At 58.7% G+C, this 24613-nt stretch overlaps 3 protein-coding genes across 6 annotated transcripts; 1 reads left to right on the forward strand and 2 right to left on the reverse strand.

The window, feature by feature from the left end:
* Positions 1–299: 299 nt before the first annotated feature.
* Positions 300–3019, reverse strand: ANKRD2 (ankyrin repeat domain 2). The gene is made up of 9 exons (XM_021536246.4): positions 2802–3019; positions 2300–2413; positions 2058–2219; positions 1765–1872; positions 1487–1585; positions 1177–1275; positions 944–1042; positions 586–684; positions 300–496 (listed from the first exon to the last, which is right to left on the reverse strand). Exons 1-9 carry the CDS (start codon positions 2868–2870, stop codon positions 392–394), a joined length of 954 nt encoding a protein of 317 aa, XP_021391921.2. The 5' UTR covers positions 2871–3019; the 3' UTR covers positions 300–391.
* Positions 3020–4192: 1173 nt separating this feature from the next.
* UBTD1 (ubiquitin domain containing 1) lies at positions 4193–9348 on the reverse strand. The gene is made up of 3 exons (XM_021536244.3): positions 9199–9348; positions 5248–5475; positions 4193–5020 (listed from the first exon to the last, which is right to left on the reverse strand). The coding sequence occupies exons 1-3, from the start codon at positions 9266–9268 to the stop codon at positions 4635–4637; spliced, it is 684 nt and encodes a 227-aa protein (XP_021391919.1). The 5' UTR covers positions 9269–9348; the 3' UTR covers positions 4193–4634.
* Positions 9349–9422: 74 nt separating this feature from the next.
* On the forward strand, positions 9423–24577 carry MMS19 (MMS19 cytosolic iron-sulfur assembly component). 4 transcript variants are annotated; one of them, XM_085582657.1, is made up of 33 exons: positions 9423–9563; positions 10930–11021; positions 13101–13149; positions 13884–13984; positions 15474–15559; positions 15977–16051; positions 16603–16672; positions 16883–17011; positions 17211–17272; positions 17560–17646; positions 17959–18033; positions 18288–18365; positions 18659–18797; positions 18881–18925; positions 19144–19298; positions 19463–19541; positions 19797–19922; positions 20233–20314; positions 20657–20754; positions 21119–21256; positions 21491–21646; positions 21895–21994; positions 22145–22247; positions 22356–22430; positions 22565–22691; positions 22774–22874; positions 22950–23006; positions 23118–23304; positions 23417–23499; positions 23599–23763; positions 23843–23902; positions 24020–24120; positions 24200–24577. In XM_085582657.1, exons 4-33 carry the CDS (start codon positions 13912–13914, stop codon positions 24225–24227), a joined length of 2940 nt encoding a protein of 979 aa, XP_085438783.1. In that variant the 5' UTR covers positions 9423–9563; positions 10930–11021; positions 13101–13149; positions 13884–13911; the 3' UTR covers positions 24228–24577. The 4 variants fall into 4 exon arrangements, with proteins under 4 accessions (XP_085438783.1, XP_085438782.1, XP_021392075.2 ...); XM_085582656.1 differs by lacking the exon at positions 10930–11021; XM_077784661.2 differs by lacking the exons at positions 9423–9563; positions 10930–11021 and adding an exon at positions 12057–12074.
* Positions 24578–24613: the final 36 nt, after the last annotated feature.

The raw sequence follows: 24613 nt of genomic DNA on the forward strand, positions 1-24613 counted from the left end.
TCTCTGGCACAGCCCCAGCCTCCAGCACAACATGGACTCAGGTTGAGCTATCCTCCATGTATTTTTCCTCCCTGACCTTGCCCAGGTGGGACTTTGTAGGACTGTGAGCAATCAGGATGTCCTGCAGCAAGGAGTCCTGCCCTTGAACCACTTGGCGTCACCAGTACTTGAGTCCTAGTGATAGGAAGCAGGGCTCACCATGCTGCCAGATAACCCTGCTCCCAGGAAAACCCAACTTCCCCAGACTCATCAACGCTGGTGCAGGCTGCCCAACCTCAAAGCCACCTGAAGCCAAACGCTGCTCTTTGCTGACTTTTATTGACACAGACAAGCCTTGTCTGGATCCTGCTCCTTGGAGCTGAGCCCAGCCCCTGGTCCCTGCCTGCTGCCATCATGCAGGGACCTCCATCTCCCCCTGTGGCTGCTCCTTGGTCTCCAGCGCCTGGCGTGTGTCCACCTGCCACTGCTGCACCAGGTCTGTCGGGGTCTTGCCAGCCTGCAAGAGTGGGCAGAGAGAGGCTGAGCACAGGCTGGTACAACATGGTGGAGCAGCAAATGGCCTCAGTGCTGGCCCCACACACTGACCTCATTCTTGGCCATCATGTCAGCCCCATAGAGGATCAGCGTTTTGATGATCTTGTAGCGACTGAGCCGTGTGGCATCATGCAGCGCTGTGTCACCTTCCTGTGAGAGACACAGCTTCACTGGAGACTGTGGTCCAGGGACAAGTGCCTGTCCCCAGCACTGCTCCTCAGTCCTCAGCACACCGATCTCCACACCAGGGGGACTGTTCTGTCCCTGGCTGTGGCTACAACCACCCTGGGGTAGGGATGTGTGTGTCCAGATACGCCCTACCGTGGGTGCTGGAAGCCCTTGGAGTGGTCAACAAAGGGAGAGGGATCAGTGTTGCCCCCACTGATGCCTGCATGGCTGAAGCACTCACCCTGTCTGGGGCATTGATATCCACCCCGCAGTGGATGAGATGCTCCACAATGTCAAGGTGTCCGGTTCGGGTGGCCACGTGAAGAGGTGTGCTGAGCAGCTTGAGGGGGGGTGAGATGAACATCAGGGGGGATCAGCACCCACACCTGCTAACCCAACAGAGGGTCAGCTCTGGTACTCCAGGGGATGCCCCTGCCCCTGGCACAACCCTGTGACCCGCTCTGCCCTGCTCACCTTGTCCTTCACATTGAGGTCTGCCCCGCGGTCCTGCAGCAGTTTGACAGCATCCAGGTGCCCACCCCGGCAGGCCCAGTGCACAGCAGTGCAGTCCAGCTGGACATACAGCGCTGTGTCATGGTGGGGGACACCCCTGCCCTGTCCAGGTCCCCATGCTGGAGCTGAACTGGCAAAGCCCTGCCTGCAGCCACCTCCATTATGGGGACAGCACTGGGGACTGCAGGGTCCCCAGTCCTGCCGTAGTTCTGGCTGCAACACACCCAGATGCCCAGACCAGCATGCAGCTGGAAGCAGAATCCAGCCTCACCCGGTCCCTGAAGTCAACAGTGGCCCCACTGTCCAGGAGCTTCTGCAGGATTTCCATGTGTCCCTCCAGCGAGGAGCGGTGCAGGGCTGTGCGGTGGAACTGGCGGACAGGGTGGCACATTGGAGGATGGATGCATCCTTCCTTGCCCAGTCTGGTTGTACCCTCCAGCCCTGTCCCAAGGGTCCCAGACCTCGCCCACAGGCATGATGGGGCATGGCTGCAGGACTTGGTGGCATGCAATAGGCAGGGGGGCAAACAGTGGCTGTCAGGGATGCTACCTCATCAGATGTGTCAGGAGAGCCACCGTCTGCGAGAAACTTCTCGATGACATGCATCTTGCCCTGGACAGCAGCTCGCAGGAAGGTCTCTGGCTCCACAGGACCCTCCTGGCAATGGCACAGGCTCAGGGCTGGGGCAGCACAGGGGTGCAGGAGAGGAGACAACATGGGGGCCTCCTGCCCTGCTTCCCCAGGGAGGTCTCTGAGTGGCAGGGTGACCCGGGGGCTGGCCTGGGGGTGGTCCAGCTCCTATCCCAGCAGCCCCCTCCCACATCTTGGGACCCCTGACGTACAATCTCCAGGGGCTCAGGTGGTGGAGTGGGCTCGGGGGTGGCTGCCCGCTCTGCCCGGCGCTGCCGGCGCTGCTTGCGGAGCTCGATGAGTCGCTGGATGCTCCCCACGTCGATGATCTCCCGCCTCAGATCCACTGAGCTCCTCCGCACCTTCTCCTGGCCCTGGTGAGCACACACAGTGCCCGGTTTGACTTCTCTGTGACCAGCCAGCCCTGGCCACCCTGCACCCCAACCCAACTCACCTTGATGGCCTCCAGGCCCCAGTTCCTGGGGCCACAGCGCTTCTCTTCCTCCAGCTCAGGTGTGTTCATCCGCTCCACGGCCGGTGGCTCCCGTGCACCATCCCTTTTGAGTTTCTGCACAGGCACAGCGGGTGCTGCACGATCTTGTCTGGGCACAGAGCAGCCCCACTGCCTCCATCCTCAGCCTGCCGGGGAAGGTGGCTCTGGGCATGGCTCCACTCGCCGCTGAGGTCTGTGGGGTGCTGGCAGCCCTTGGGCCTGCGCTTGCCTGCCCACCCTGCTTGATAAGCTGGGCACCTGCCAGCTGCTCAGTTCTGCCCCATGGGCCAGAGCTGCCGGGTGGGGAACTTGGTCTCCCTGAGAGCCCTTGGACACCTTCATCTATCCCCCAGGATGGCAAGCTCAGTGCCAGCCTCCTCACGTCTCAGCCCCTAAGGATGGACAGAGTACAATGGTGGCTCCTACTACTGCCCAGGAAGGTTCCCCTGCCCTATGGACTCACCTCCTCCTTCTCCTCCTCTGCCAGCTTCTGCTCAATGAGCTCCTTGGCCCGTTCCACATCCAGCTCCATGTCTGCCTGCAGTGCAGTCCTGTGCAGGATGTGTCCTTCTTGCTACCACAGGCAGGGAGTTCCCAGTCCTGGCTCCCGGTGCTGCCGATAGCTTCGCTGGCCGTGGGGCTTTATGCTGCTGCCCCTCTGTCCCACAGTCCAAGGGCACCAACAGCTGTGGCTGCTCCACATGACTGGGGCAACTTTTCCATGAGCTCACCCTCCTGCTTTCTGGTGGCCCTGACTCACCTCTCCAGCCCCACACCCTCTTAAAGAGACCCCCCCCACACACACACCCTGGGCTGGCCAGGACATCTGTGCTTGTTATGGGGAGCTGTGGTGTGCAGAACCTGTGACAGCCAGTCAAGATAGGCTCAGCAGAACAGGGACATGATCCAGGGTCATCCCATAGGCATGGCACCTATGCCTGAGCCACCCACCCTGGGGCAAGCAAGGTGCCCTCATGGCTCCCATGAACCCATCTCTGTCCAGTCAGATGCTGCCAGCTGTGCCCTGGCACCCTGGGCAGGGTGGGGGTCTGGGGGGGCCTGCCCACCCCAAAGGGAGCAATGGGTCCTCTCGAGTCTCTCAGCCAGCAGCAGGCAGCATGGGATGCCAGGAGTCATGGCCCCTCTGTGCTGCTTTAGAGGATGACCTCAGGTGTGGAACACTCTGAGCAGCCCTGCCAGGATCCCCGAGGCTGCCTGGCCTCCCCCACAGCACATGGCAGCCTGGCAGCAGGAGCCTGGCCTCACGTGGGGCCAACAGGCAGAGCCGGCAGCTATTCCCGGCAGCAGGAACATTGTTCAACCCTCCTGAGAACTCCCCCCTTATAAGATGAGGCCAACACTGCCTTGTGCTGGGACAGTTAATGCTCTGGGCACCATCCACCAGCACAAAATCTGGGGGAGGGACGGACAGCTACACGTCACTGTTACCCTCCTGGGCACTTCCCAGGGCCATCCTTGGGTGCCTTGGCCCACGGGTGTGACAGCCTCCCACAGCAGAAAGACACTGTTTTCACCAGGGCAGGCCATGGTGGCCATGAAGGTACTCTTGGGACTGTTCCCCTCCATGGACAGTCCCAGCTAGCACAAGGGCAGACACAAGCATATAGCTCCAGAGGGGAGGCACCATGAAACAGAGGTGGTGACCCCACACTAAGAAGCAGCTGGGATGACAATGGGACAATGCAGGGGAAGGATCCTGGCAAGCAAACAGCTCTGGCAGGACAGGGTCAGGGTAGCACTAGGGAGCAGAGACAGGGTGTCCAGGGTATCCTTGACCACCCTGTGCCCATTCTGACATGGGAGCAGATACAGAACAGGCACAGGGACCTCCTGTGGCTGTGGGCCAGCCCCCTCCAGCCTGTCTCCAAGGCCAGAGGAAGGATGAAAAGGCTTTATTGATAAATATAGACTATGTACAGAGGGGAGACATCTCCACCCAGCCCAGCACCCCACGAGTCTCCTGGCCAGGGGGAAGCCAGAGCCCAGTGGGTCACAGCCTCTCGCTGCCGGCACTGCCTGGCAGAGGAGCCCCAGCCCCAGAGACATTTGGTCTCAAACCTCCTTCAGCAAACACGGCGCCTGCCCGTGTCCCCAGCCAAGGGGAGCCACCACGGTGGCACAGCCCCATGCAGACTTTCCTGGGGGGTCACCTGTGTGGCAGCCTCAGGGGGGAGAAGGTGCAGCTCCAGATGGGCCAGAACACAACACAGGGAATCCCCAGAGGTGCCACTGTCCTCAGCCCCCTGCCCTCTCCCCTCAACCAGTAGGGGGTGGCTCAGTTCCTGGGTGGAAGGGGCTGGTTGACAATCACTTGCACAACAAAATCCTTCTGGATCTTGGTCTCCTGCAGTCGCGTGCGGTCAGTGAGCAGCTTGCCTGAGAAGAACCATCGCTGCCAGGCCAGGTCAATGCCCTCCTGCGCCTGCAGCTGCTTCTTCAGCTGCCCGATGGTGTCACTCATGCTGGCGCTGAGCCGCAGGTCCTTGCCGGTGGAGAGGCGCACCTTGAGGGTGAACTCCCGCCGGGCATTGGGCAGAGGCTCCGCCGGCTCCACCGCCTCCTCCTCGCTCCGCTCCAGGATCAGGTTGACGGGGGGTGCAAGGCAGTAGACGGGCAGCTGGTACCGGTTGCCCAGCTCATCATAGCACTCCGTCAGGGACCCTGGGGACAGCAGGATAAGATGCTAAGGGTGGGCATCCCCATGGACCACTCAAATGGGGACAGGGCCACCTCAAGCAGTATGGCACAGCCTGCCTTACTCCCCCTGGCTGGACTGAGCTCTGGATAGCAGGTGGGAGCCCCTTTCTACTCCAGCCTGAGACCCCCATGTGCCCAGATACGGGGCACTCAGCACACATCCCATGCAAACCCCCAGTGCTGACCCTCACCATGGGGCAGGGTGATGCTGGCTCCATCGAGGATGGCCTGGGCCAGGCTGTGGTCATTGGCTTCTACAGCATAGGCAGCTGCCTTCAGGGCATCCCAGATCTCCTTGCGGCCTTCAAAGGCTGGTGCCGTGTCCCAGAACTCGTCCCGCTTGCTGCGCAGCTGCCCGTCTGTCATGGGGTAGTCACTCTTCCACTTGGGACACTCCTTCTTCAGGGGCTCATTGCGCCCTGCAGAGGGGGGATATTCAGCCAAAGGACAGGGTTTTCCCTCAGGTCCTGAACCTCCCACCTCCCCATAACCACAGGTTCTTCCTGGGAATCTCCCGCACCCCAGCAAGGGTCTGAGGGATCACCCTGTCCAGTGAACAACAGCCCCCAGTGTAGCCAGGGGTAACGGGGCTAAAGCAAGCCTGGCCCAAGATCCCACTGGCCCCACAGCAGTTGTTCCCCCAAGTGACACCCTTTGCCCCCAGAGGGGACAAGGGCTCTTGCTTCCTTATTTGTGGGACCAGCCACTGCCCCCTAGGGTGGCCACAGGGCCTCAGGGCCCTTTGAGGCAGAGCAGTATTTATAGCTTGGGGAATTAGCCAGGAAATAAGCTGGTGAGTCGGAGCGAGAAGGGGATTACAAAGGCTGAGCTGCAGCAAAGGGGGGTCAGGACTTCACTGTCCCCTCTGCCCACCCTGGGATGACAGGGACCAGCTGCAGGCAAGACAGCATCCCAGGCATCAGGGGAACAGAGGGCATCACTGACAGACTGCAGGTGCCCCAGCAACGAGCTGAACTGAACTGGCTCTCCATGAAACAGCTCCTAGCCACATCCCCACAGACCTTCAGCAGCCAGCATTGCCCAGGGGCTTGAGGCACCCCAGTGCCAGTCCCAGAGCATCATGCCCTCACTACGCTGGGCTGTGGCCCTGTGGGAACAGCCCCATCTCATCAGTCCCACAGCCAGGCCGGACACGTGGGGCAGGAAGGAGTTGTCACTCCCAGCTGAGCTGGGGACAATGAATGATAACAGCTCCTTCCTGTCACCCCCCTCCCTGAGCTGGCCCGGCAGCACCCCTCCTGTGGGGACAGGATGAGGGGAAAGTGAGGCTCCAGCTGGGCACAAAGATGCCTGTGCCCACACAGCGACCTGCCAGACAAGGTGATGCCACACACCCCAGGCACCGGAGACAGCCACCACTGCCAGCTGTGGGCTGAGCCAAGGTGCCCAGGCAGCTGCTCCTGAGCAAGTGTGCGGTGACACAGAGCGCTACGTGACCTTTTTGATTGTACCGACCCTGCCTCACCCGACCCAGGACCACTAGAGCCAGCACAGCATCTGCTTCCCAGCAAGCACCCACCTCAGGGTGTGCCCAAGGGGCACAGGTGCTCAGCTACCCCAGGGCTGGGCACCAAGAATCCCTGGCAGGCAGCATCCATCCTGCCCACACCCTGGAGGAGCAAGGGCAGCCGACTGCAGCCAGTGCTGCCGATTCAGCAGTCACGGTGCTGGGCCAGAGGGATTTGCAGCACCACAGGACATGGCAAGGTCAGAGGCAACACCTGCCCCAGGAGGGCAGCGGAGAAGTGTCCACAGCCAGCCTGAAGGACATGTCTGGGATCATGTCCCTACACTGCTATGGCCACCAGGCTGGGGCACACGTTCCCACAGCCAGGACTCCTGGCCAGCACTGCCAGTCAGCACCATTCCCCCAGCTCTGCTTGCAACAAAGGCTGGCCCAGGAAAGGAGCTGTGGGGGTCGGCTGTGGCAGGGACCGGCTGTGGCTGCCTCGTGTGTACAGACATAACCAGCAGCCTTGCCCAGGTAGGCAGGGGCTTAAGCCTAGTCTATTTATTGCTACCGCCCAGCTGGGCCTGCACCTTCTAATCACCTCCTGCTGCTCTATTCCTAGCCCCTTGTGCAACTCTCCACAGCAGCACCACCAGACAGGTCCATCCGCTCTCTGTGCCCGGACTCGAGCCAACAGGATCTGGCTGGCAGCCTGCTGCCTCCTGCCCTGTGCCTGCAGCTCCCTGCCCGTGGCTCAGCACCCTGCAGTGCCCTCGTGAGGGACCCCCGGGCAGAAGGATGTGACCCAAAGGCTTCCCTGCCCTGGGCCTGCTCCCTGCCTGCAGGAGCCTTAGGCAGCCTCAGATGACAGGTCCTGGAGGCCCCAGAGAAGATGTCAGCCAGAAGGCACACACCACTGCTTCCAGCAGTGCTGGCTGGTCCACTCCCGAGTCAGGCAGGGTTGGGATGCTGCGTGCCACGGGCATGCCCAGCTCCTGCTGTGGTAAGCTGGCCACCCTGGGGACAATGCTGTCACCTGCTTCTGGGAGTCATCAAAGGACCCCTCCACAGGGGGTCACAACAAGCCCCAGCCAGAGCAGGAGCTGGCCAGGGAGGTGGGATGCTTAGCAGAGTCCTTGAGGCAGCAGAGGTGGGCAGGCAGAGCCCCCATCCCTGCTGATGGTAGGTCCTTGTGTACTGGGACCTGCTGGCCCAGGGCACTGTCCCCATACTGCTGGTAAGAGCAGCTGTAGCCTTGCTTCACCCCCACCACTTGCTGAGCAGCTCCCATGGGCTGGTGGAACCATGCAAACAAAGGTAGGAAGCAGCCAGGGCACCTGGCACAAGGGACAGCCTTGCTCTGCCAGGAAGGGACATACTGGAAGAAAGCAGCAGCAGTGACTGACAGCGGTATATCAGGGAGGGACCACGACCCATCCCAGGAGAGCAAGTGGGGATGGAGTCACAGGCTCTGCAGCCAGCTGTTGCCTGGCACGAGAGGGGATCACACAGATCCAGATGTTGGGATCTCACCCCATCCCCCATCACATCCTGATGCTACAAGGCAATGGCCCCACATTCCACCAAGCTGAGGGAACAGCCAGCCAGGAGCCCCAGGCCTCACCCATACCCGCAAGAAGGCACTGCTGGGGGACAAAGCGTGTCGGGGTGGGGGGGGCCATCACCCCAGTACATCCCAGCAGGGCATCCCCGGGGCAGGCTGGCACACCTGGAGCCCCACGCGGCGGGGGCGGCTGCCCACGGCACGGGCACAGCCCGGCCCAGCAGCCTCGGCACCCTGCACGTGCTGCCGGAGTGGCGGGCAGCGTCCCACGGAAAACGCCCTTCCCTCCCGCATGCCAGCTGCAGGCGAGGGCCGGGGCGTCCCGTCCCGGGCACACGCTTCCTGCCCCTCCTCTCCGCCGCCCACTACCGCTCTGCCATAAACACGGTAATTACCGGCTGCGACGGCACCGGCCGGGGAGGCGGCAAAGGAAAGGCGTGATTCATCCTACCAGCCCACGGCTTCTCCGCCGAAAGTCCACCGTACCCATCCCCGCGGCCTCCGGGACCCTCCGGCACGGCATCACGGGGAAGCGCCTCACGGCACCCGGGTGTTCGGTAACTCCGGGGGCCGCGAGGCTGCACCGGCCCCGCCGGCGCTCCCAGACCGGCGCGGCCGCTCCCCGCCCCACCCGCGGCTCCCGAAGCCCCCGCCGGCAGCAGCCGGGAGAACGGGACAGCACGGACCGCGGGCAGGCAGGACCCGCCGCGCCGCGCGGGGGACGCTGCCGAGCCCAGACCGGGGCAGCCGCCACCCTGCCGTCCTCCCAGGACGGCACTTCCCGGGAGGAGCCGGGAACAGGCAGGGCTCGGCTGGACCCGCTGCGCACCCCAGCCCTGACCCCGCAAAGCCTCCGGGGCGCCGGGACGGGAGCCGCGGTTCCCGTCCGCTCCCGAGGCCCCGCACCGAACCGGGATCCCCGGGGTCCGAAACCCCGAGGGCACAGAGCGGCTCCCGGGGTTGTGCGAGGGAGAAGTTGTCCCGTGGCGAGCTGCACCTCTCCGGTGCCCACGTTCCCCCGGCACCACCCCCAGGGGGACACCGGACCCCCCTCCGCCCCAGTGCCCGCGATCGCGGGGGCGCCCAGCCCGCAGGACCCCCGCTCACCTGCTCGCTTGCGGGTGTTGCCGCCGGCGGCGGGCCGCTCCCGGCGCTGCCGCCCCACGCAGCCGCCCATGGCGGGGCCGACCGGCGGCGCTCGGCATCGGGGCCGCGCCGGCTCCGCGCTGCGCCCGCCCGTGCGCGCGGGGCCCGCTGTGCGCGCGGGGCCGCCCCGCCCCCGGGCGCACGTGACCGCCGGCACCGCCCCCGCGCACGCGCAGGCGGGGGGCGGGGCGCGGCCCTGCGCGCGGGTGTCATGGCGGCGGCCGGGCCCGGGCCCGGGGCCGGGGCGGAGGCTCAGGCTCTCGCCGCCTCCGTCCGGGACTTCGTGTCCGGGCAGCAGGACGGCCGTGCCGCGGAGGTGGCGGCAGGTACCGCGCGGGGGCGGGGCGGGACTGGGCGTGGGCACGGCAGCGGAGCCGGGCAGGGCCTGGGGCGGGCGTGGGCACGGGCGGGTCGTGGCGGTGTGGGGAGGGGTTTGTGAGGGAGCGTGGGGCTGGGCTGGCCGGGCAGGGTGTGGGGACGCGGGACGGAGCGTGTCTGCGGGTTGTGAGGCTGCCGTGCGGGGCAGGGCACGTGGGATTGGGTAGGGCAGGGCCTGCAGCTCGGAGCTGCCAAGGAGGTGTGCGGTGGGTGAGGGGCTCCAGGAGCGAGGCAGGTGTGGCTGGCAGAGAAATGACTGTGGGACGATAGCTCATGGCCTTGCTGAGGGACCGTAGGAGGTGGCAGTTGCAGACTACCCTCACTGTGGTTTCTCCCCCTTTCCTAGCAGGACTTGAGGCGTTTGCTTTGGTCGGATAATTTATCCTCCTCCTTCGAACAGCAGTTGGGTGACTTTGTTGCATTAGGGAAGTTACAGCTTCAGGACTGTGACTTTCTAAGGATAAGGTGATATTTTTGTGTGTGTAGGCAGTGGCTTCAGCATGTTTTGGGAAGGAGCTCTGAGAGCCGAGAAGGGCTGTCTGTGTATGTTACATTACACACACGGGTGGCTTCTAGGTCTTTCCCAAGGCATGGTGGTTTGTGAACTGCTATGTGGTGTCTTGGTGATGAGATGAGCTGGCAAAACAGAAAGGTAACCCAGTGGCCCATGTAACACAGAGTGAAGAAATTGCCAAGGAAATTTGTAGAAATTCATTAAACTACATGATATTCAACATGTTGCAGAAGAGTTACACAGTCTCCAACATATTTGGGATATACGTGGGGAAGGATAACCTTACAACTGTTGTTATCACCTGATGTCATGTTACAGAAGTGCCTGGAGAAAGCTTTGTCTCTTGGAAGACATACAAAGAGAATTCCTCCCCACTTGCTTCTCCCAGCTTTTTTCAGCCATGTGGCTCTTTTGACAAAGCCACCTTCACAAACAGTGGGGCTGGCAAGTGTCCTTGAGCCCTTCTGACCTTGTACAGAACCACACATCAGAAAGGATTAAATTGCTTTGTGTATCCTTGAGCAAAAGGATAGGGAGGTCTTTCCTAAGCTCATGGCCATTGTGCAATTGCTGTAACAAACACATTGAGCTTCACCGGTTTGTTGCTAAGGACTAAAATGAGCGTAACTTGGCAAGTGGCAGAAAAGCCTTGGTGCTGTCACATGCAGGTTGGGCTGCATGGGTCACTGGCTGGCAGGAAGAGGCTGATTTCATCTTTCTTAAAAAATGGGGAGAGAAGGATACTGCTGCTACAGAATCCATTACACATTCCCTGTGAATGTTGTGCTTACATTTTGAAGGTATGGGAGAAACAAGAATGGAAGTCCTCCAGAAGCAACTAATACCTAGAAGGACACTGAAAGGGGGAGAGACCTTTCAGGAGAGAGAGCAGGTTGGTTCAGAGTAGCAATCCAGCACAGGGTGAATGGCTTGTTTCTGTTAAGTCTCTGGGAGCTACAGGAATGCCAGAATAGCAAGTCAGCCCCTCTTGGTAAAGGGATTCAGGGTGCCTAATTAACCTTGGGGCATATGTGCTGCTGCCAGATGTGGAGGTAGCAGTTTCAGGGGCTCACCACTGTGCCTGCCGTGCTGATGAGGCAGGTCCAATTAGCTGTGCTCACGCTGTGGCCTGTGCACGAGCACAGCACACTCACAGGCTGTGTCAGGGAGGGGTGGCCACACCATGTGAGGCAAAGCTGGTCACACCTGGTCCCTGAGAACAGAGGGAGCTCCCTTGCTGAGCAAAGGAGCTGCTGACCTCGGGGTGTATCAGTACCTGACTGTGGTTTGGCCATCACACGGTAGCTCTTTCTGTTGAGTAGGGAGCCAGAAGCTTTGTGTAGAGCTGCTTTCAGTCTCTGCAGACACAGAGAGGCAGAGCACCTGGCCACAGAGATGGCATTTGTGTCAGATTTTTTCTCTGATGGTGCAGAGGCACAAGGGCTCTTCATGAGCTTGCAGAGCAAGATGTTGGGATGCTGGATGTGGAGGAGCCATCTAAGCTCTCTCTGCAGCCCACTCTGCTTTGGCTTGTGCAAAGCATTTCCTTGCTGTTTCACTGTTGTTTTTCTGCAGGAAATTTTGCCAGCATGTCATGGCTGTCTCTGAGGGTGCCCCCTTTTCAGTCTGTGCCCGTCAATTCTGAGACCTGCTGGGTTCTTTATCCACACAGCTCCCCTTATCTGTTCTGTTTCTCAGCTCAGGCTCCTTTTCCCTGCTGCTCCAGGCAGAATTGAAAGCTCTGTCTCTGGAGTCAAGACTGCCTGCTGTCAGAACACACTGTCAGAAAACGCTGTCATCTTGTCCCTAGAGACAGCCCTATGATGAACAGTGTGTCTTAATGGTGGAATTAACTGCTTAGGAAGAGACAGTAAAGGCTTGCAACAGCAGGAGACACTAGCAGGAACAAGGCCTGGGAAAGCCCATAATGAAACCTTCTGAGAGGGTAAGTTCCCTGTCAGTTGTGCAGGTTCAGCAGGGCAGAGAGGTGAGCAGGTCCCTCCAGAGTGCCCAAAAGTATCCCTGGGCAAAGACAGTGAGTCTTAGTGACTGCCAGGTGATTTGGGTTTTTTTCTGGAGGAATGCTGTTTTGTCCAGGCAGAAAGTGAGGGGTGCTGCTTGTTTTCCAGCAATGTCACTTGACACCTGAGCTGCAGGTTAGGGGTCTGAAAGTAAGGCAGTTCCTTGCCTGCCACCCTATGTCTGAGCAGAGGATGTACACAGAGCTTTCCTTCTGGGGAGGTGCCACAGTGGCAATGGGTGGCAGGAGTGGAGAACCTGCCGTTCTGCCAAGGTTCTTGTACAGTGCAGCAAGTCCTTAGCAAAGCCTCCTGAGGAGTGACTCTTCCCCCAGTTGAGTTGCAAGAATATGGAGGTAGTAGGTGAATGAGGCAACCTGGCAAGGAATCTGAGTCAGAGTTGGAAATAGACACCAGGAATCCCAGCATTTTATCTTCCTCTGACCACAAAACTGCCTTTCTCCCTGCCCATCTTGGAAGAGGTTAGCGCAGTTTTGCACAGTGTGGAGGTGCTGGAGCCAAGGTGGGAAGCTGAGTGATCACTAGTGTCTGGGCTGCTTGTTCAGCCAGTTCTCCCTCAGGAAGCACCTGGAGAGCTGCCCTCTGTCTCCTCTCAGCATGCTTACATTAGAGAAGGGGGTTTTAGTATCTCAGAGAGGTGGAACTCAGCAAGACTTCTCTTAGGAGCCACACATACAGCCATGCTTCAGGGAGAGGGTGAGGCAAAGTGCAGGCCGTTTCTCCCCTGGCCATCTCCTCTCAGCTCTCAGTCTCAGAGGTGTTTGCAGGCAGGGCTGGAGGCAGCTCCAGCAGTTAAGTGCACATGGCTGCTTTGGCACTTTAGTGAGGAGTCAGCACTGACTGACCATTCTCAGTGCAGTGCAGGGATATGTCCCAGCATCCATCTCCAGTAACATGATCTCTGGTTCACTCTCTTTACCTCCTTTCTCCAGGGGTGAAAGATGGAAGGTGGACAGTGCTGCAGCTTGTGGAAGCCCTGGGGTAAGAAAAGCCTTATGCAAGTTATACATTGGGTAAGGGCCTTGCAGGGGACATTCCCACAAGGAGGCATAGTGAGAAGGACAAGTGTGCTCATCCAGGATGAGCTTCAGCACTGGATGACACGTTGCAGCAGGCAGGATGTTGTCTGCTCACAGCGTGGGGCTTAAGCAGTGCTTTGCCCTCCCTAGATGTGGGAGCTCTCTGGGAAAGAGCAAGGCTGGAGCAGCTCTTGATGCTCTCCCAGGACAGAGGAGAGATGCTGTGGCAGGCAGCATGCTGCAGGGCACTTTTCAGTTGGGGCTGTCCCCAGCAGGAGCTGCCTGAGCACACAGGTGCACAACACCATGTCACAAGTTGGCTGGCACTCAGCTTCTGCCTTTGTCTCCAAACTGTCATGGCCTAGGCTCATTTCTCCCAAGCTGGGGGCTGGGTTTGCCTCACTGTAAGAAGCTTTATCCTTTTTGACCCTTGTGATCTTGGGAGCATGGTGCAAGAGCAATTTCTTTGATCTGACTTGAGAACTTGGATTTCTTTCTGCATGGTTCTGGGGCTGAGTGCACACATGCAGCATAGACAGGGAGAGGAGTCTTTCCACTCTGCCAGCAAGTCAGACATGATTGGGCGCACAGAGTGGCACCTCTTTGGTTTTGTAATGTGCCTGCTCAGGATGTGCTTCCTGCTTGGATGTACCTGCTCACAACAGGCTTCTTGGGCTTTCTCCCCTCTTGGCCTAGGTTTTGCCTGGAGAACACAGATCCTCGGATGCGAGGGCGAGGCATCCAGCTGTTGTCACAAGTCCTGCTCCAGTGTTACTCCCTGCTCCAGGAGAAGGAAGGTAAGACTCTTCTGGCCCTTGAGTGTCTGGCTGGGGACAAAACCTGTGCCATTAAAATGTCTGTCCTGCAATTGGCAAAGGGATTGATCTAACACTGTGACAACCTTGTACATGTCTCTAAGAGTCAAAGTCCAAGGAGGGCAGGAAGCTTTGTGCTGCAGCCTTTTTGCCAAACTCACCACACAGTTCAGATCACTGTCTGATTACACCAAATCACTGGACAGCTGGGGCCTCTGACAGTGTGTGGGTGTTGCACACCAAGGTGTGCTCAGTGCCACGTGGGACACACTGGGGATACATCTGTATGTCAGAATCCTTGGGTGGTGACTCAGAGCAGGAAGACTGTCCTTCACACACCAAGTCACACTGCAGCACTGCAGCCTGATCAGTTTAATTCAGGAGGAGCTCTGAGGCCTGGGGCGGAGGGGAGATCAGTGTAAGGATGAGAATGGAGTGGAGGACTGGGGTGTTGGGGGGAAGATGCTCTGTTCATGGAGACAAGGAGAAGGTCTGCCTCTGTTAAATGCCCCATAGCAGCTGGCTGGCAGCAGGGAAAGCCAGTAAGTGCTAACAAGCTTTGGCTTGGGCCTGGGGGCCATGCAGATACTTACGCCAGCAGGCTGGCTTGACAGGGGGCCTGGCCAGTAAGTAAGGTGGAGGAAGGGGAGGATGGAAGTAAAAGATTCTCAGTCCTTGGAATTTGGCTCTCTTTGGCTAGAGAGGCAAGGCTGAGAGCAGCTGTACATAGAACTTTACCTGCTGCAGTAGCTGGAGACAGGTGTGATGACTGATGGGAACTGGGGTGCTCCGGAGGGACAGCCAGAAATGGCGAGGTTCAGTGGGGATACTTGAAGGAGAAAAGAGACTCAGGGCAATTGAGCAAGGGGAGTGAGCTGTGTTAGAGCCTCGTGTCCCTGCTCACGCAGTTAATTTCTCAAGCTCTGCGTCAGGCTGCCTCCTGGGGGGCTGAGTTTCTGCAGCAGCTGTGGGCACAGGATGCTGCTAGCCGGCTCTTCCAGTCTGCTTCCTGCTACCACTCCCCAGGGCTGGGGTGTGCAGGCGCCCGTGGCCGTGACTCAGGGGCCAGGAACGTGTTGTGGAGCCAAGTTCGAGGAAGCCAGAACTCCTGCCCCAGCTCTGTACCCCACCCCATTACATCCTCCAGCCTCCGCTGAGCAGACTGCCACTCTACTGCTGGTGTCTGCATCCACATGTCCGGACAGGCCAGGGCAAATGCCTCTTGGGTAGCTCCAGCACTTCTGCAGCAGCTAGAGGTGGCTGCTGCCTTGCTGCAGTGAGATGTGGGCTGCGTACAAGAGGAGGGCAAAGGTGTTGGAGCCAGGTGGGTGCATCCAACAGCAGCAGTTTGTCCCATTCACCAGTGCAAGATGTGCTCACTCTTAATCCATCAGCTTGTGGTTGAGCTGGGGCCAGCACCCAGCAGCTGCATTTCCTTGGGCTAACACACATTGGTGTCTGTTTCTGACAGTGCTGCATCTGGTCATGTTCTATGAGAGCCGGCTGCAAGATAATCACCTGGTTATCCCCTCGGTGCTCCAGGGACTCCGGGCACTGGTGAGCTCACACCCCCAGCCCACAGTGCTGGGATGCATTCCCCAGCAGTGTCAGGGAGGTGCAACACCTGAGTATGGGTTGGAGTGCTGTGTCAAGCAGGGCCTGGCTGGGCTGTCAGCCCATATGGCAGCATTTCCCTGTCTCCTCTCTTCTGCTGTGCCTCTTGTGGAGGAGCTGGAGACAGGAGACTGCTTTGATTTCCTGCCCTGTGTTGAGTACTGGGGCAAGGATTCCCTGGCCACCCTGGAGAGCAGCACAGATGATGGGCATATTATCCTGTTCTGTCTGGGGAGGGTATGGTGAGATCTCCCTGTTGTGGAAGAGGATCCTGCAGGCAGCTGCTGCATGGAGGCAGGAGCTTCATTATGTGCCTGCCATCATGGTATTCCGTTCTTGCTTTTCTCTTCCTGTCCCCAGAGCATGTGTGAGGTGCTGTCCCCAGGGCTAGCAGTGTCTGTGCTCAAAGCCATCTTCCAGGAGGTACATGTGCAGGTGAGCAATGTGATTTCCTATCCTCCTGTCCTTGATGTCTGCTCTCTGTGTGTCTGGGGATTGCCTACCTGCCCTGAGGACTGGCCACATTCAACACAGTGCAGTGCTCCTGCAGAACTTAGAGACAGCTTGGCTCACTGCAAGAGAGACTGTGAGAGACAGCAGCCAAGAATCCTGCTGGGCCCTTGTCCTCTGTTTTCTCAGCCCTAAGGGAATTATTTCCTTTTTCTTCATTCTCTGTGTTTAAGCGCCCCCATTCCAATTCTCCTCACATGTAAGATTGTTTTTGCTGGCAGTGCCTTGGGCAGCATGCGTGGCCCTGGTGTGACTGATAGTGCATTCACAGTGATGAGACAGAGTCATGTTCATGTGCCATTGCATAGGCATGTGCACACTTTGCATGTGATACATGGGATCTCTGTGCTAGGAAGCAGCAGCTGAGCTGCTGGGGGTCCTGCTCTCTCTCAAAGGCATGTGTTGCCTGTGGGGTAGTGGGTAGCTGTGCTGCCATGTGTAGAGGATGGTTTTGATTGGTCTGCTCCTCCCTTCAGTCCTTGCTGCAACTGGACCGCCACACAGTCTACAGCATCATCACCAACTTCATGAGCACCAGGGAGGAAGGTGAGGGGGCAGATGGCAGATGGCAGATGCCAGAGCCACTCTGGGATTGTTCAGGCTGGGAAAGTGACTCCCTTTCACCTTCTCCAAGGGCTCTGTGCCTCTGCCTGGGAGACCTGGAAAAGGACTGTGGGGCTGGGGCAATTTGGCCAATTTAATGCTGTATTGTAAGGTCTGATGTCCTGCACCTGCTCATGCTCTTTCTTTCTGCAGAGCTGAAAGGCCTGGGTGCCAACTTCACCTTTGGCTTCATCCAGGTCATGGATGGGGAGAAGGATCCCCGCAATCTGCTTGTGGCCTTCCAGATTGTGCGTGATCTCATTGCCAAGGACTATGACCTGGGTGAGCCTAAACCTGCCATGCAGAGCTGACTGGGAGACATATCCCTTTTCTTTATGGCTCTTGGGTCTGACCAGGCATGGGGCAGTGCCTAACATGCTTTAAAAGCTGCAGAGCTGGCCTATCGTGGGTGCTGAACAGAGCTGCTGTGCCTTTTTTGCCCAATATCTTTGGTCACCCCCTCTCTCTCCTCTGTCTGTAGGTCCCTTTGTGGAGGAGCTCTTTGAAGTTACATCCTGCTACTTCCCTGTTGATTTTACTCCAGTGAGTGAGTCTGCCATGTGCCACAGCCTATTCTTTATTTCTTTCTGGTGTTTTCTTAGGGGGTTATGTCCCCTCCAGGGAATGGGATGAGAGGGTGGCCAAGGGTCTTGGCAGGGCAGTGTTCAGCTGTCAGCTGTGGTACCCAGGCTGACAGGCTGGTGTCAAGCTAGCTGCAGCGACTGGTGCTGCTGCTGCCTTGCTGGAGATGAAGTGATGCAACCTCAGCTGATGGCTGGGTTGGGATGTTTCCTGACTGGTGAGTGACCTGCTCTCTGCTCCCTTTGCAGCCCCCCAATGATCCTCATGGCATCCAGAGAGAAGATTTGATCCTGAGCCTCCGGGCTGTACTGGCTTCCACAACCCAGTTTGCTGAGGTATGAAGCTCCTTGGGGATTCTTGAGCGCCTCACTGTTCCCTTAGCACAGGATGCCTTTCATTGTGCTGCAGCTCCTACTGTGACTCTATGGGATGGGAAAAACTGGGACCAGGAGTTTGCACTTGGGCAGCCCTGTCTCCTGCTGGGGCTGGTCATGGGGAGGGTGCTGACTGACACCCTGGGAAGGGGCTGCATATTGCAGTTACCCCTTCACCTTTGCTCTCCTGGCAGAGGCTGAACTTGAAGCCTTGTGGGGCCATGGACAAGGTGGTACCAGGGATGGGCTGAATTAAAGTATTTCTCTCTGCAGTTCCTTCTCCCTCTGCTTATTGAGAAGTTGGACTCAGAACTGCAAAGTGCCAAGCTTGACTCGCTGCAGACTCTGGTAAGGAGAGATCCCCTACTCCCTTCAGCCTACAGCTGATCTGTGGCAGTAGCAGCTGCCAGCCACTTCTGAACCCTTCTCCCTTACAGACCCACAATTTCCAGAGTCCTAGTTTGGCCTGCATCACTCTTTCCTGTTTTTCTTGAGTGATTTGTGCAGCTCAGCCTGAGCCTGCCAAGATGGGTAGTGTCCCAGCACTGTGTCCTCCTGGTACAGGCTTCTCTGTGATGCTTTCTCCTGGCTCCCTCTTGCAGACTGCCTGCTGTGCCATCTATGGGCAGAAGGAGCTGCAGGAATTCCTTCCCAGCCTCTGGTCATACCTGCGCAGAGAGGTGAGTACTGCAGGGCTCCACCATGGCTGCGCTGAGCAGGAGCTCTCAACCAGACTGTGTGGGTCCCGTATCTCCCAGCAGTCACACCTGTGACCTTGGGCTGCCCCAGCTGAAAAGTGGAGGGGACAGGCCAGCCCTATCAGCATGTCCATGTGCTTGAATGTGCCATGCTGCATGTTCAAATCACATGGGAAATGAGGCAGGAGCTTGAGCCCTTCAGCCTCCATTGGGAGCCTGAAGCCTGCGGTTGCTGTCGGCATGGAGTTCAGCTCATGCTATGGCCTTTCCTGCAGGTGTTCCAGACAGCGAGCGAGAAGATTGAGACGGAGTGCCTGGCTGCACTGCGTGCGCTCTCTGCCTGCCTCTCCCGCTCCGTGCTCAGCTCTGATTCTGAGGATCTGCTGGATTCCTTCCTCAGCAGCATCCTGCAAGGTAGCTAACAGAGACCTGCCCCATGCAGCCAGGCCTGAAAGCATCCTCCTTAGTAGAGATCTACCTTCGTCTTCTCTTTCAAGCCTCTTTTCTTTCTAGTCCTCACAGCAACTTTTGGCTTCTCCAAGGTAATTGGCTGCAGGAGGGAGGACGAGGAGATTGAGGTGTTTCCATCTCTGTTGCACTCTGTGTGCTTGGAGCTGTGGGAAGCTGCTCAGTTGGGGAGGCTGTGCTGCAGCTTAGAGCTGCACCCTGGCAGCACATACCAACCCTGCTATCAGCTGTGTCCCTGCACATGAGGCAGAGGAGCTCTGCGCCGGTGCAGCTGACGCCCAGCCTATCTCAGATTGCAGGCACCATCTGTGTGAGCCCGACATGAAGCTGGTGTGGCCCAGTGCCAAACTCCTGCAGGCAGCAGCGGGTGCCTCCCTCCGCACCTACCACTGCATCACCCACAGCGTCCTGCCCCTGCTGCTGGAGCAGTACACCAAGCACATGCAGGTGAGGGGCACCCACTGGCTCCACAGGGCCTCCGGGCAGCAGGGTGTCCTTCCCTGGCTGGGGGTGGAGACCCCATGGGCACCCTGTGGCCTGGCAGTGCTGGGCTGAGGTGCAGCTCTGTCCGAGCAGTGACCGTGATCTGGGTTACACCTCTGTCCCTGCAGAGCAGCCAGAGGAGGACAATCCTGGAAATGCTGTTAGGCTTCCTGGAGTTGCAGCAGAAGTGGGGAAATGTGGAAGAAGGTGAGGGTGACTGGTCCCTCTGAAGGTACCTGTGTCCCAAGGGCTGCTGGCTCTGACCTCACTTTCCTGTATGCTGACATACAGGCAAAACTCACTGGCCAGTGTGGCTGCATGTGTAAGCCCCTGCCATGTTCCAGGGACCCTGCATGATTTGGTATCAAATGCAGACCCCCAAAAAGGGTCTGTCAAGTGCTGTGATGGTGGCTGTGTGGTGACAGCCAGACACTGGCAGTGATTCCATGTCTCTCTCTCCAGATGAGAGTGCTCTGCTGTTGCTCCAAGCCCAGATTTGCTCTATGGTGTTCTCAGCGCTGCTGGATCCCAGTGTGCAGCTGCAGCTGGTTGGGATCAAAGCACTGACTGTCCTGGGCTCCCTGCAAGGTTGGTGCCTTTTTTGCCTTGAGACAGAGGGAGGTGTCACAGTTTTCTGAGAGACACTGTGGCTGCTGGGATGTCCTTGCCTGCTGCCTGTAAGTGCACAGGAGTAACAGCAGCATGTTCTATCCAGGTCATGAGCTCCAGGGACATTTGGTCTCTCTCTTGCCTGTTTGTGCTGGGCACCTTTTATCTCTGGAATTTGGTGTGCTGCTGCATTGCTGCTGGCCTAGATGAGGGGGAGGGATCCTGTCCAGCACACCCTGCATCTTTGCCTTTGGCCAAAGATAGGATTCTTCTATGGCTCTTTTTACAGGCTTCCTGTCTTCCTCTAATCTGGAGCTGGTTGTGGATCACCTAATCCGTCTTGCTCTGCATGAGGAGGATTCCCAAAGCAGGTGAGGGGTGGGCTGGCATCATGGTAGTCATCCATATTCTGGGAGGAGGAACAAAGCCTGGCTTTGCTGCAGAGAGGGGCTGTAGTCTGAGGGAAAACACAGGAACTCTCTGAACAAGAAGACAACATGAAATAAACCAGATTATTCATGGGCTGAAAATAAGAAAGCCTGTGCCTGTCAAATCAGGGATTTTGCTCTGCCTACCTGAGGGTTGAAAAAGGCAAGTTGCTGAGAAATGGGGTTCTGGAGACACCTTCTGGCCAGGTCTGTGCAGCTGGTGTACAGGCAGCCCCAGATTTGCAGTCCTTGCATCACTTTTTCCATTCGCTTTCCCCCTGGCAGTGAAGCAGCAATGGAGGCAGCTGGGTCCCTGGCCCCCACCTTCCCAAAGGTTTTTTCTGGACACATGGTACCCAGGCTTAAAGAGGAGCTGCAGTCAGGTAGGGCTGGGAAAGGAGTGGTGACTGGTTTTGGGGTAAAGCTTTTCCCCCTTGGGCTCCTGCCAGGCAGTGGGGCTGTGTTAGGTGGTGTAGGTCAGTGGCTGTCCTTGGGGGATTCCCAGTGCAGGCACTGTGTGCTGGCACAGGGAAGGCTGTGGTTGGTCTGGTAGCCAGCTGGTGTGTGGCCAGGATCACCCTTGTGGGAAGGAGCTGCCTGGCTGTGGAGCAGGCAGAGTGCCTTGAGCCTGGCATGGGCTGGGTCTGCTGTGCTGCTTCACCCCATCCGCCCTGGCAGGGTCTGGGCCCTGACTGTCCTTGGGTGGGGTGGCCCCAGGTCCCTCTCTGAGGTGTGTTTACTTTTCAGAGCGGGAGGAGAGCTACCACAACCACCACTCCTTGCAGCAGCGCTGCCTGCAGGCCCTGGCAGCTGTGTCCACCCACACCAGCATTGTGAGGGAGACTGTCCCCATCCTGCTACAGCATCTCCAGACGGTGCAGAAAGGTAATGGAGCTCCTGCAGGCAGCTCCACAGAGCATGTCTGGGCAGGAGCTTCCTCTGTTACTGGTGATGCCTGCAGGAGAGCTGGAATGGCAGTGGTACAGGGAATCCACACCTGGGCTGTGAGTCCCACTGGTGGAGTGGGAGTCAGAAGAGCAGCATTGTCCCAGGATCCTGGTGCAGATCAGGGAGCCGGGTGCTGAGGCTGTTTGACTCGGTGGTGACTGTGCCCTGCAGGGACTGAGGCCAGGAACACCCAAGACATGATCTCCGTGTGCCAGAGCCTGCACCGTGTGGCCCTGCAGTGCCAGCAGGATGCTGAGGGCTGCTGGTACTTCCACCAGACGGTGGTGCCGTGCCTGCTGGCCATGGCTGTGCAGGCAGCCATGCCAGGTAAGTGCAAGGGCTGGAGTGGGAGAGGGGAGAACAGGCAACTCCCGGGCTCTCAGCAGTCCCTGATCCTGCAGTCAGTACTGCTGCTGGTGCCTTTTGGCACCCATGGCCCTCAAGAGTGGGCTTCACTGCTCCCTGCCCTTGTCCCAGAGCCCTGCCCCACTCTGGTGTGCATTCAGGGGGCTGTGCCTGCCTCCTCCTTCTAAAAAGCAGGCTCCAGCAAGTTCCATTCCTCCCACTACTTGCAGAGAGCACTCATACGCTGCCAGGCAAGGCACTGCTGGAGGAAGAGGTGCTGGCTGCCATGATCCCAGTCATCAGTGCTGCCACCACTCACCTGCGCCCTGAGTGAGTGAAGCTGGGGCCGGCAGCTGGGTGCTCCCCTTGTGGGGAGGGAGTAGGCTGCATGTCCCCTGCTGCTATCTGTACAGGGTGACCCTGTGCCTCCTGGGAGGTCTCTGGTCTTCCAGAGTGGCACGTAACAATGTCTTTTCCTAGGCTGGCTGCCCAGAGTGTGTCTCATGTGGTGCCCCTCTTTCTGGATGGAGATGTCTCCTTCCTACCCCAGAACAGTTTTCCCTGCTCCTTCCAGCCTTTTGGGGTATGTTTGGGAATTGGGGCTGAGGCACCAGAATGGGCCAGGAACGAGGATGTTTGCATGGGCTGCCAGCAAGGACTGTTATGACATGGACACTGTTCTCCCTTGCAGGATGGGGAGTTCTTGGAGGCACAGAGACGCCTGGTTGCCCTCCTCATGGCCTTCATCTGCTCCTTGCCCCGCGATGTACGTTGATGGGGAGCAGGATGGAGAGGGGCCCTGCCCAAGCACCCTCCAGCCTCTCTCCACACCAAGCTCCACAGACAGACAGAGGGAGCAGCTGCAGCCCTGGGCCATAACATATTATGTGTCTTTTCCAGGTGGCAATCCCTCAGCAGGAATGGCTGCTCCGGGAGCTGCTGGCATTGAGCTGTTCCTGCAACTGTCCCTTCACGGCCACCACAGCTGCCAAGTGCTTTGCAGGGCTGGTGAACAAGCACCCAGCAGGTAAGGGGGCTGGGGCAGATGCCAGGTGTCCCTGCCAACTGCTGACAGGAGGAATGCCTCAGCTTGTCCCTTCCATCCCCAGGGCAGCAGCTGGATGAAATCCTGCAGCTTGCAGTGAACAGGATGGAGCCCAGCCTTGCAGAGGGGCCCCGCCGAACACAGACACTCACCCTGCTGCTCTGGGTAAGGCTTGTCCTGGATGAGTGAGGCAGGGGGACTGGGGGACCCAGCCTGGCACTGACTGTTCTGCCTGCACAGGTGACCAAAGCCCTGGTGCTGCGCTACCACCCCCTAAGCTCTTACCTGACAGACAAGGTAGGTGGTAGTGGGGCTGGGTGACGTCTAAGAAACCTGCCTTGCTCCCCCATGGCTGGCTGGAGACCCCCAGGAGCAGGGCACTCTGTCTCAGGGTTCTCTCTGTCGCAGCTGCTGGGCCTGCTGGGTGACACGGAGCTGGGCCCTGCCACAGCTGATGGCTTCTCCTTGCTCATGGCCGAGTCCCCGGACGTGCTGCACAAGGGCTGCCACGCTGACGTGCGCATCATGTTCCGCCAGCGCTTCTTCACTGATAATGTCCCCAAGCTGGTGCAAGGCTTCCATGGGGCTGGCCCCGGTGAGTGGCCATCCCCAGCCCAGCATCACCACTCCTGACCCTTTAACAAGGGGACCTGAGCCAGCATCTTCTCCTTCTGCAGGCTGCTTGTAACCATCTCTGCTCTCCACAGATGTGAAGGCAAATTACCTGAAGGGCCTGTCCCATGTGCTCAACCACCTCCCCAAACCTGTGCTGGTGACAGAGCTGCCCACGGTAAGAGCCAGCCTGGCTGGCAAGCAGGGTGGGTTGTGACATTGTGGAGTGCATCATCCGGGGTTATTCATGACTCCTATGTTCTCCCTCTCTCTGCAGCTTCTTTCCCTCCTGCTTGAGGCCTTGTCCTGCTCAGATCGTGTAGTACAGCTCTCCACACTGAGCTGCCTCCACCCACTGCTGCTCGAAGCTCCGCAGATCATGAGCCTGCATGTCGACACACTGGTCACCAAGTTCTTCAACCTAACCTCCAGCCCCACCATGGTGTGTGCATCCCCTCCTTCCTCCCTGCTATGCCCCTCTCTCCTGCCCCTTGTGCTGCCCTCATCCCTGTCTGTTCCAGGCTGTCCGCATCGCCGCCCTGCGCTGTGCCCATGCCCTTACCAGGCTGCCCACAACAGTGGTAAGTGCAGCAGCACCCTGCTGCCTGCTCCTGCATGTAGAGGGGAAGGGGACTCCCAACCTCCTGGGGGGCAGCCAGCATCCATTTCTCTCATAAAGAGCCCCTTCTGTCCTACAGCTGCTCCCATACAAGGGCCGAGTTATCCGGGCACTGGCCAAGCCTTTGGATGACAAAAAGAGGCTGGTGCGGAAAGAAGCAGTGGCAGCACGTGGAGAATGGTGAGTGTGTGGAAGTAGCTGCTGAGGGGGTGCCAGCATGTAGGGGACGTGGCTGATGGCACCATCTCTGTCCCTGCAGGTTCTTGCTTGGGAGCCCAGGCAGGTGAGCACCCTGTGTCCTCTCCCTGTGCTGACCAACAGTCTGACCAGCGCCTCGCTAAGCCAATAAGTCATCCAACCAAATGCCACGGACCCTCTGGATCCTCGGAGCCCAGGACTGCCCCGAGTACTAGGGCTGGAGTATGCAGGCCAGCAGACAGCACCCCCCACTGCAGACCCTTCCCAGCACCCACAGCAGGGAAGGAGCTATGCTGCTTGTGGCTTTCCCACCCTCTGCTGCAGCCAGGGACAGTGATGGACAGCCCCTGCCACATGTGAGTGGAGAGGACAGGTCTGTGCACACGTATGGTGTGTGACAACCCATGTACCAGAAGAATAAATATATCTGTTTTGATAATGGTCTGAGGGTCTCCATGCAGCTCAAGCTGGGTCC

The sequence above is a fragment of the Lonchura striata genome, chromosome 6, assembly GCF_050655825.1.
Source record: "Lonchura striata isolate lonStrDom1 chromosome 6, ASM5065582v1, whole genome shotgun sequence".
Taxonomy (NCBI): domain Eukaryota; kingdom Metazoa; phylum Chordata; class Aves; order Passeriformes; family Estrildidae; genus Lonchura; species Lonchura striata.

Bases quoted from the DNA above. Each gene is read 5' to 3' on its own strand.
- ANKRD2 (XM_021536246.4), bottom strand. From the start codon at position 2,870: ATGGAGCTGGATGTGGAACGGGCCAAGGAGCTCATTGAGCAGAAGCTG. The intron at 2,220-2,299 runs GTGAGTTGGGTT...TGTGCTCACCAG, and splicing joins GGGGCCTGGAGGCCATCAAG to GGCCAGGAGAAGGTGCGGAG. The intron at 685-943 runs GTGAGTGCTTCA...TGTCTCTCACAG, and splicing joins ATATCAATGCCCCAGACAGG to GAAGGTGACACAGCGCTGCA.
- UBTD1 (XM_021536244.3), bottom strand. From the start codon at position 9,268: ATGGGCGGCTGCGTGGGGCGGCAGCGCCGGGAGCGGCCCGCCGCCGGC. The intron at 5,476-9,198 runs GTGAGCGGGGGT...CCCCCTCTGCAG, and splicing joins CAACACCCGCAAGCGAGCAG to GGCGCAATGAGCCCCTGAAG. The intron at 5,021-5,247 runs GTGAGGGTCAGC...TGCTGTCCCCAG, and splicing joins CAGCATCACCCTGCCCCATG to GGTCCCTGACGGAGTGCTAT.
- MMS19 (XM_085582656.1), top strand. From the start codon at position 9,449: ATGGCGGCGGCCGGGCCCGGGCCCGGGGCCGGGGCGGAGGCTCAGGCT. The intron at 18,034-18,287 runs GTAAGGAGAGAT...TCCCTCTTGCAG, and splicing joins TTGACTCGCTGCAGACTCTG to ACTGCCTGCTGTGCCATCTA. The intron at 20,755-21,118 runs GTAGGGCTGGGA...TTTACTTTTCAG, and splicing joins TAAAGAGGAGCTGCAGTCAG to AGCGGGAGGAGAGCTACCAC.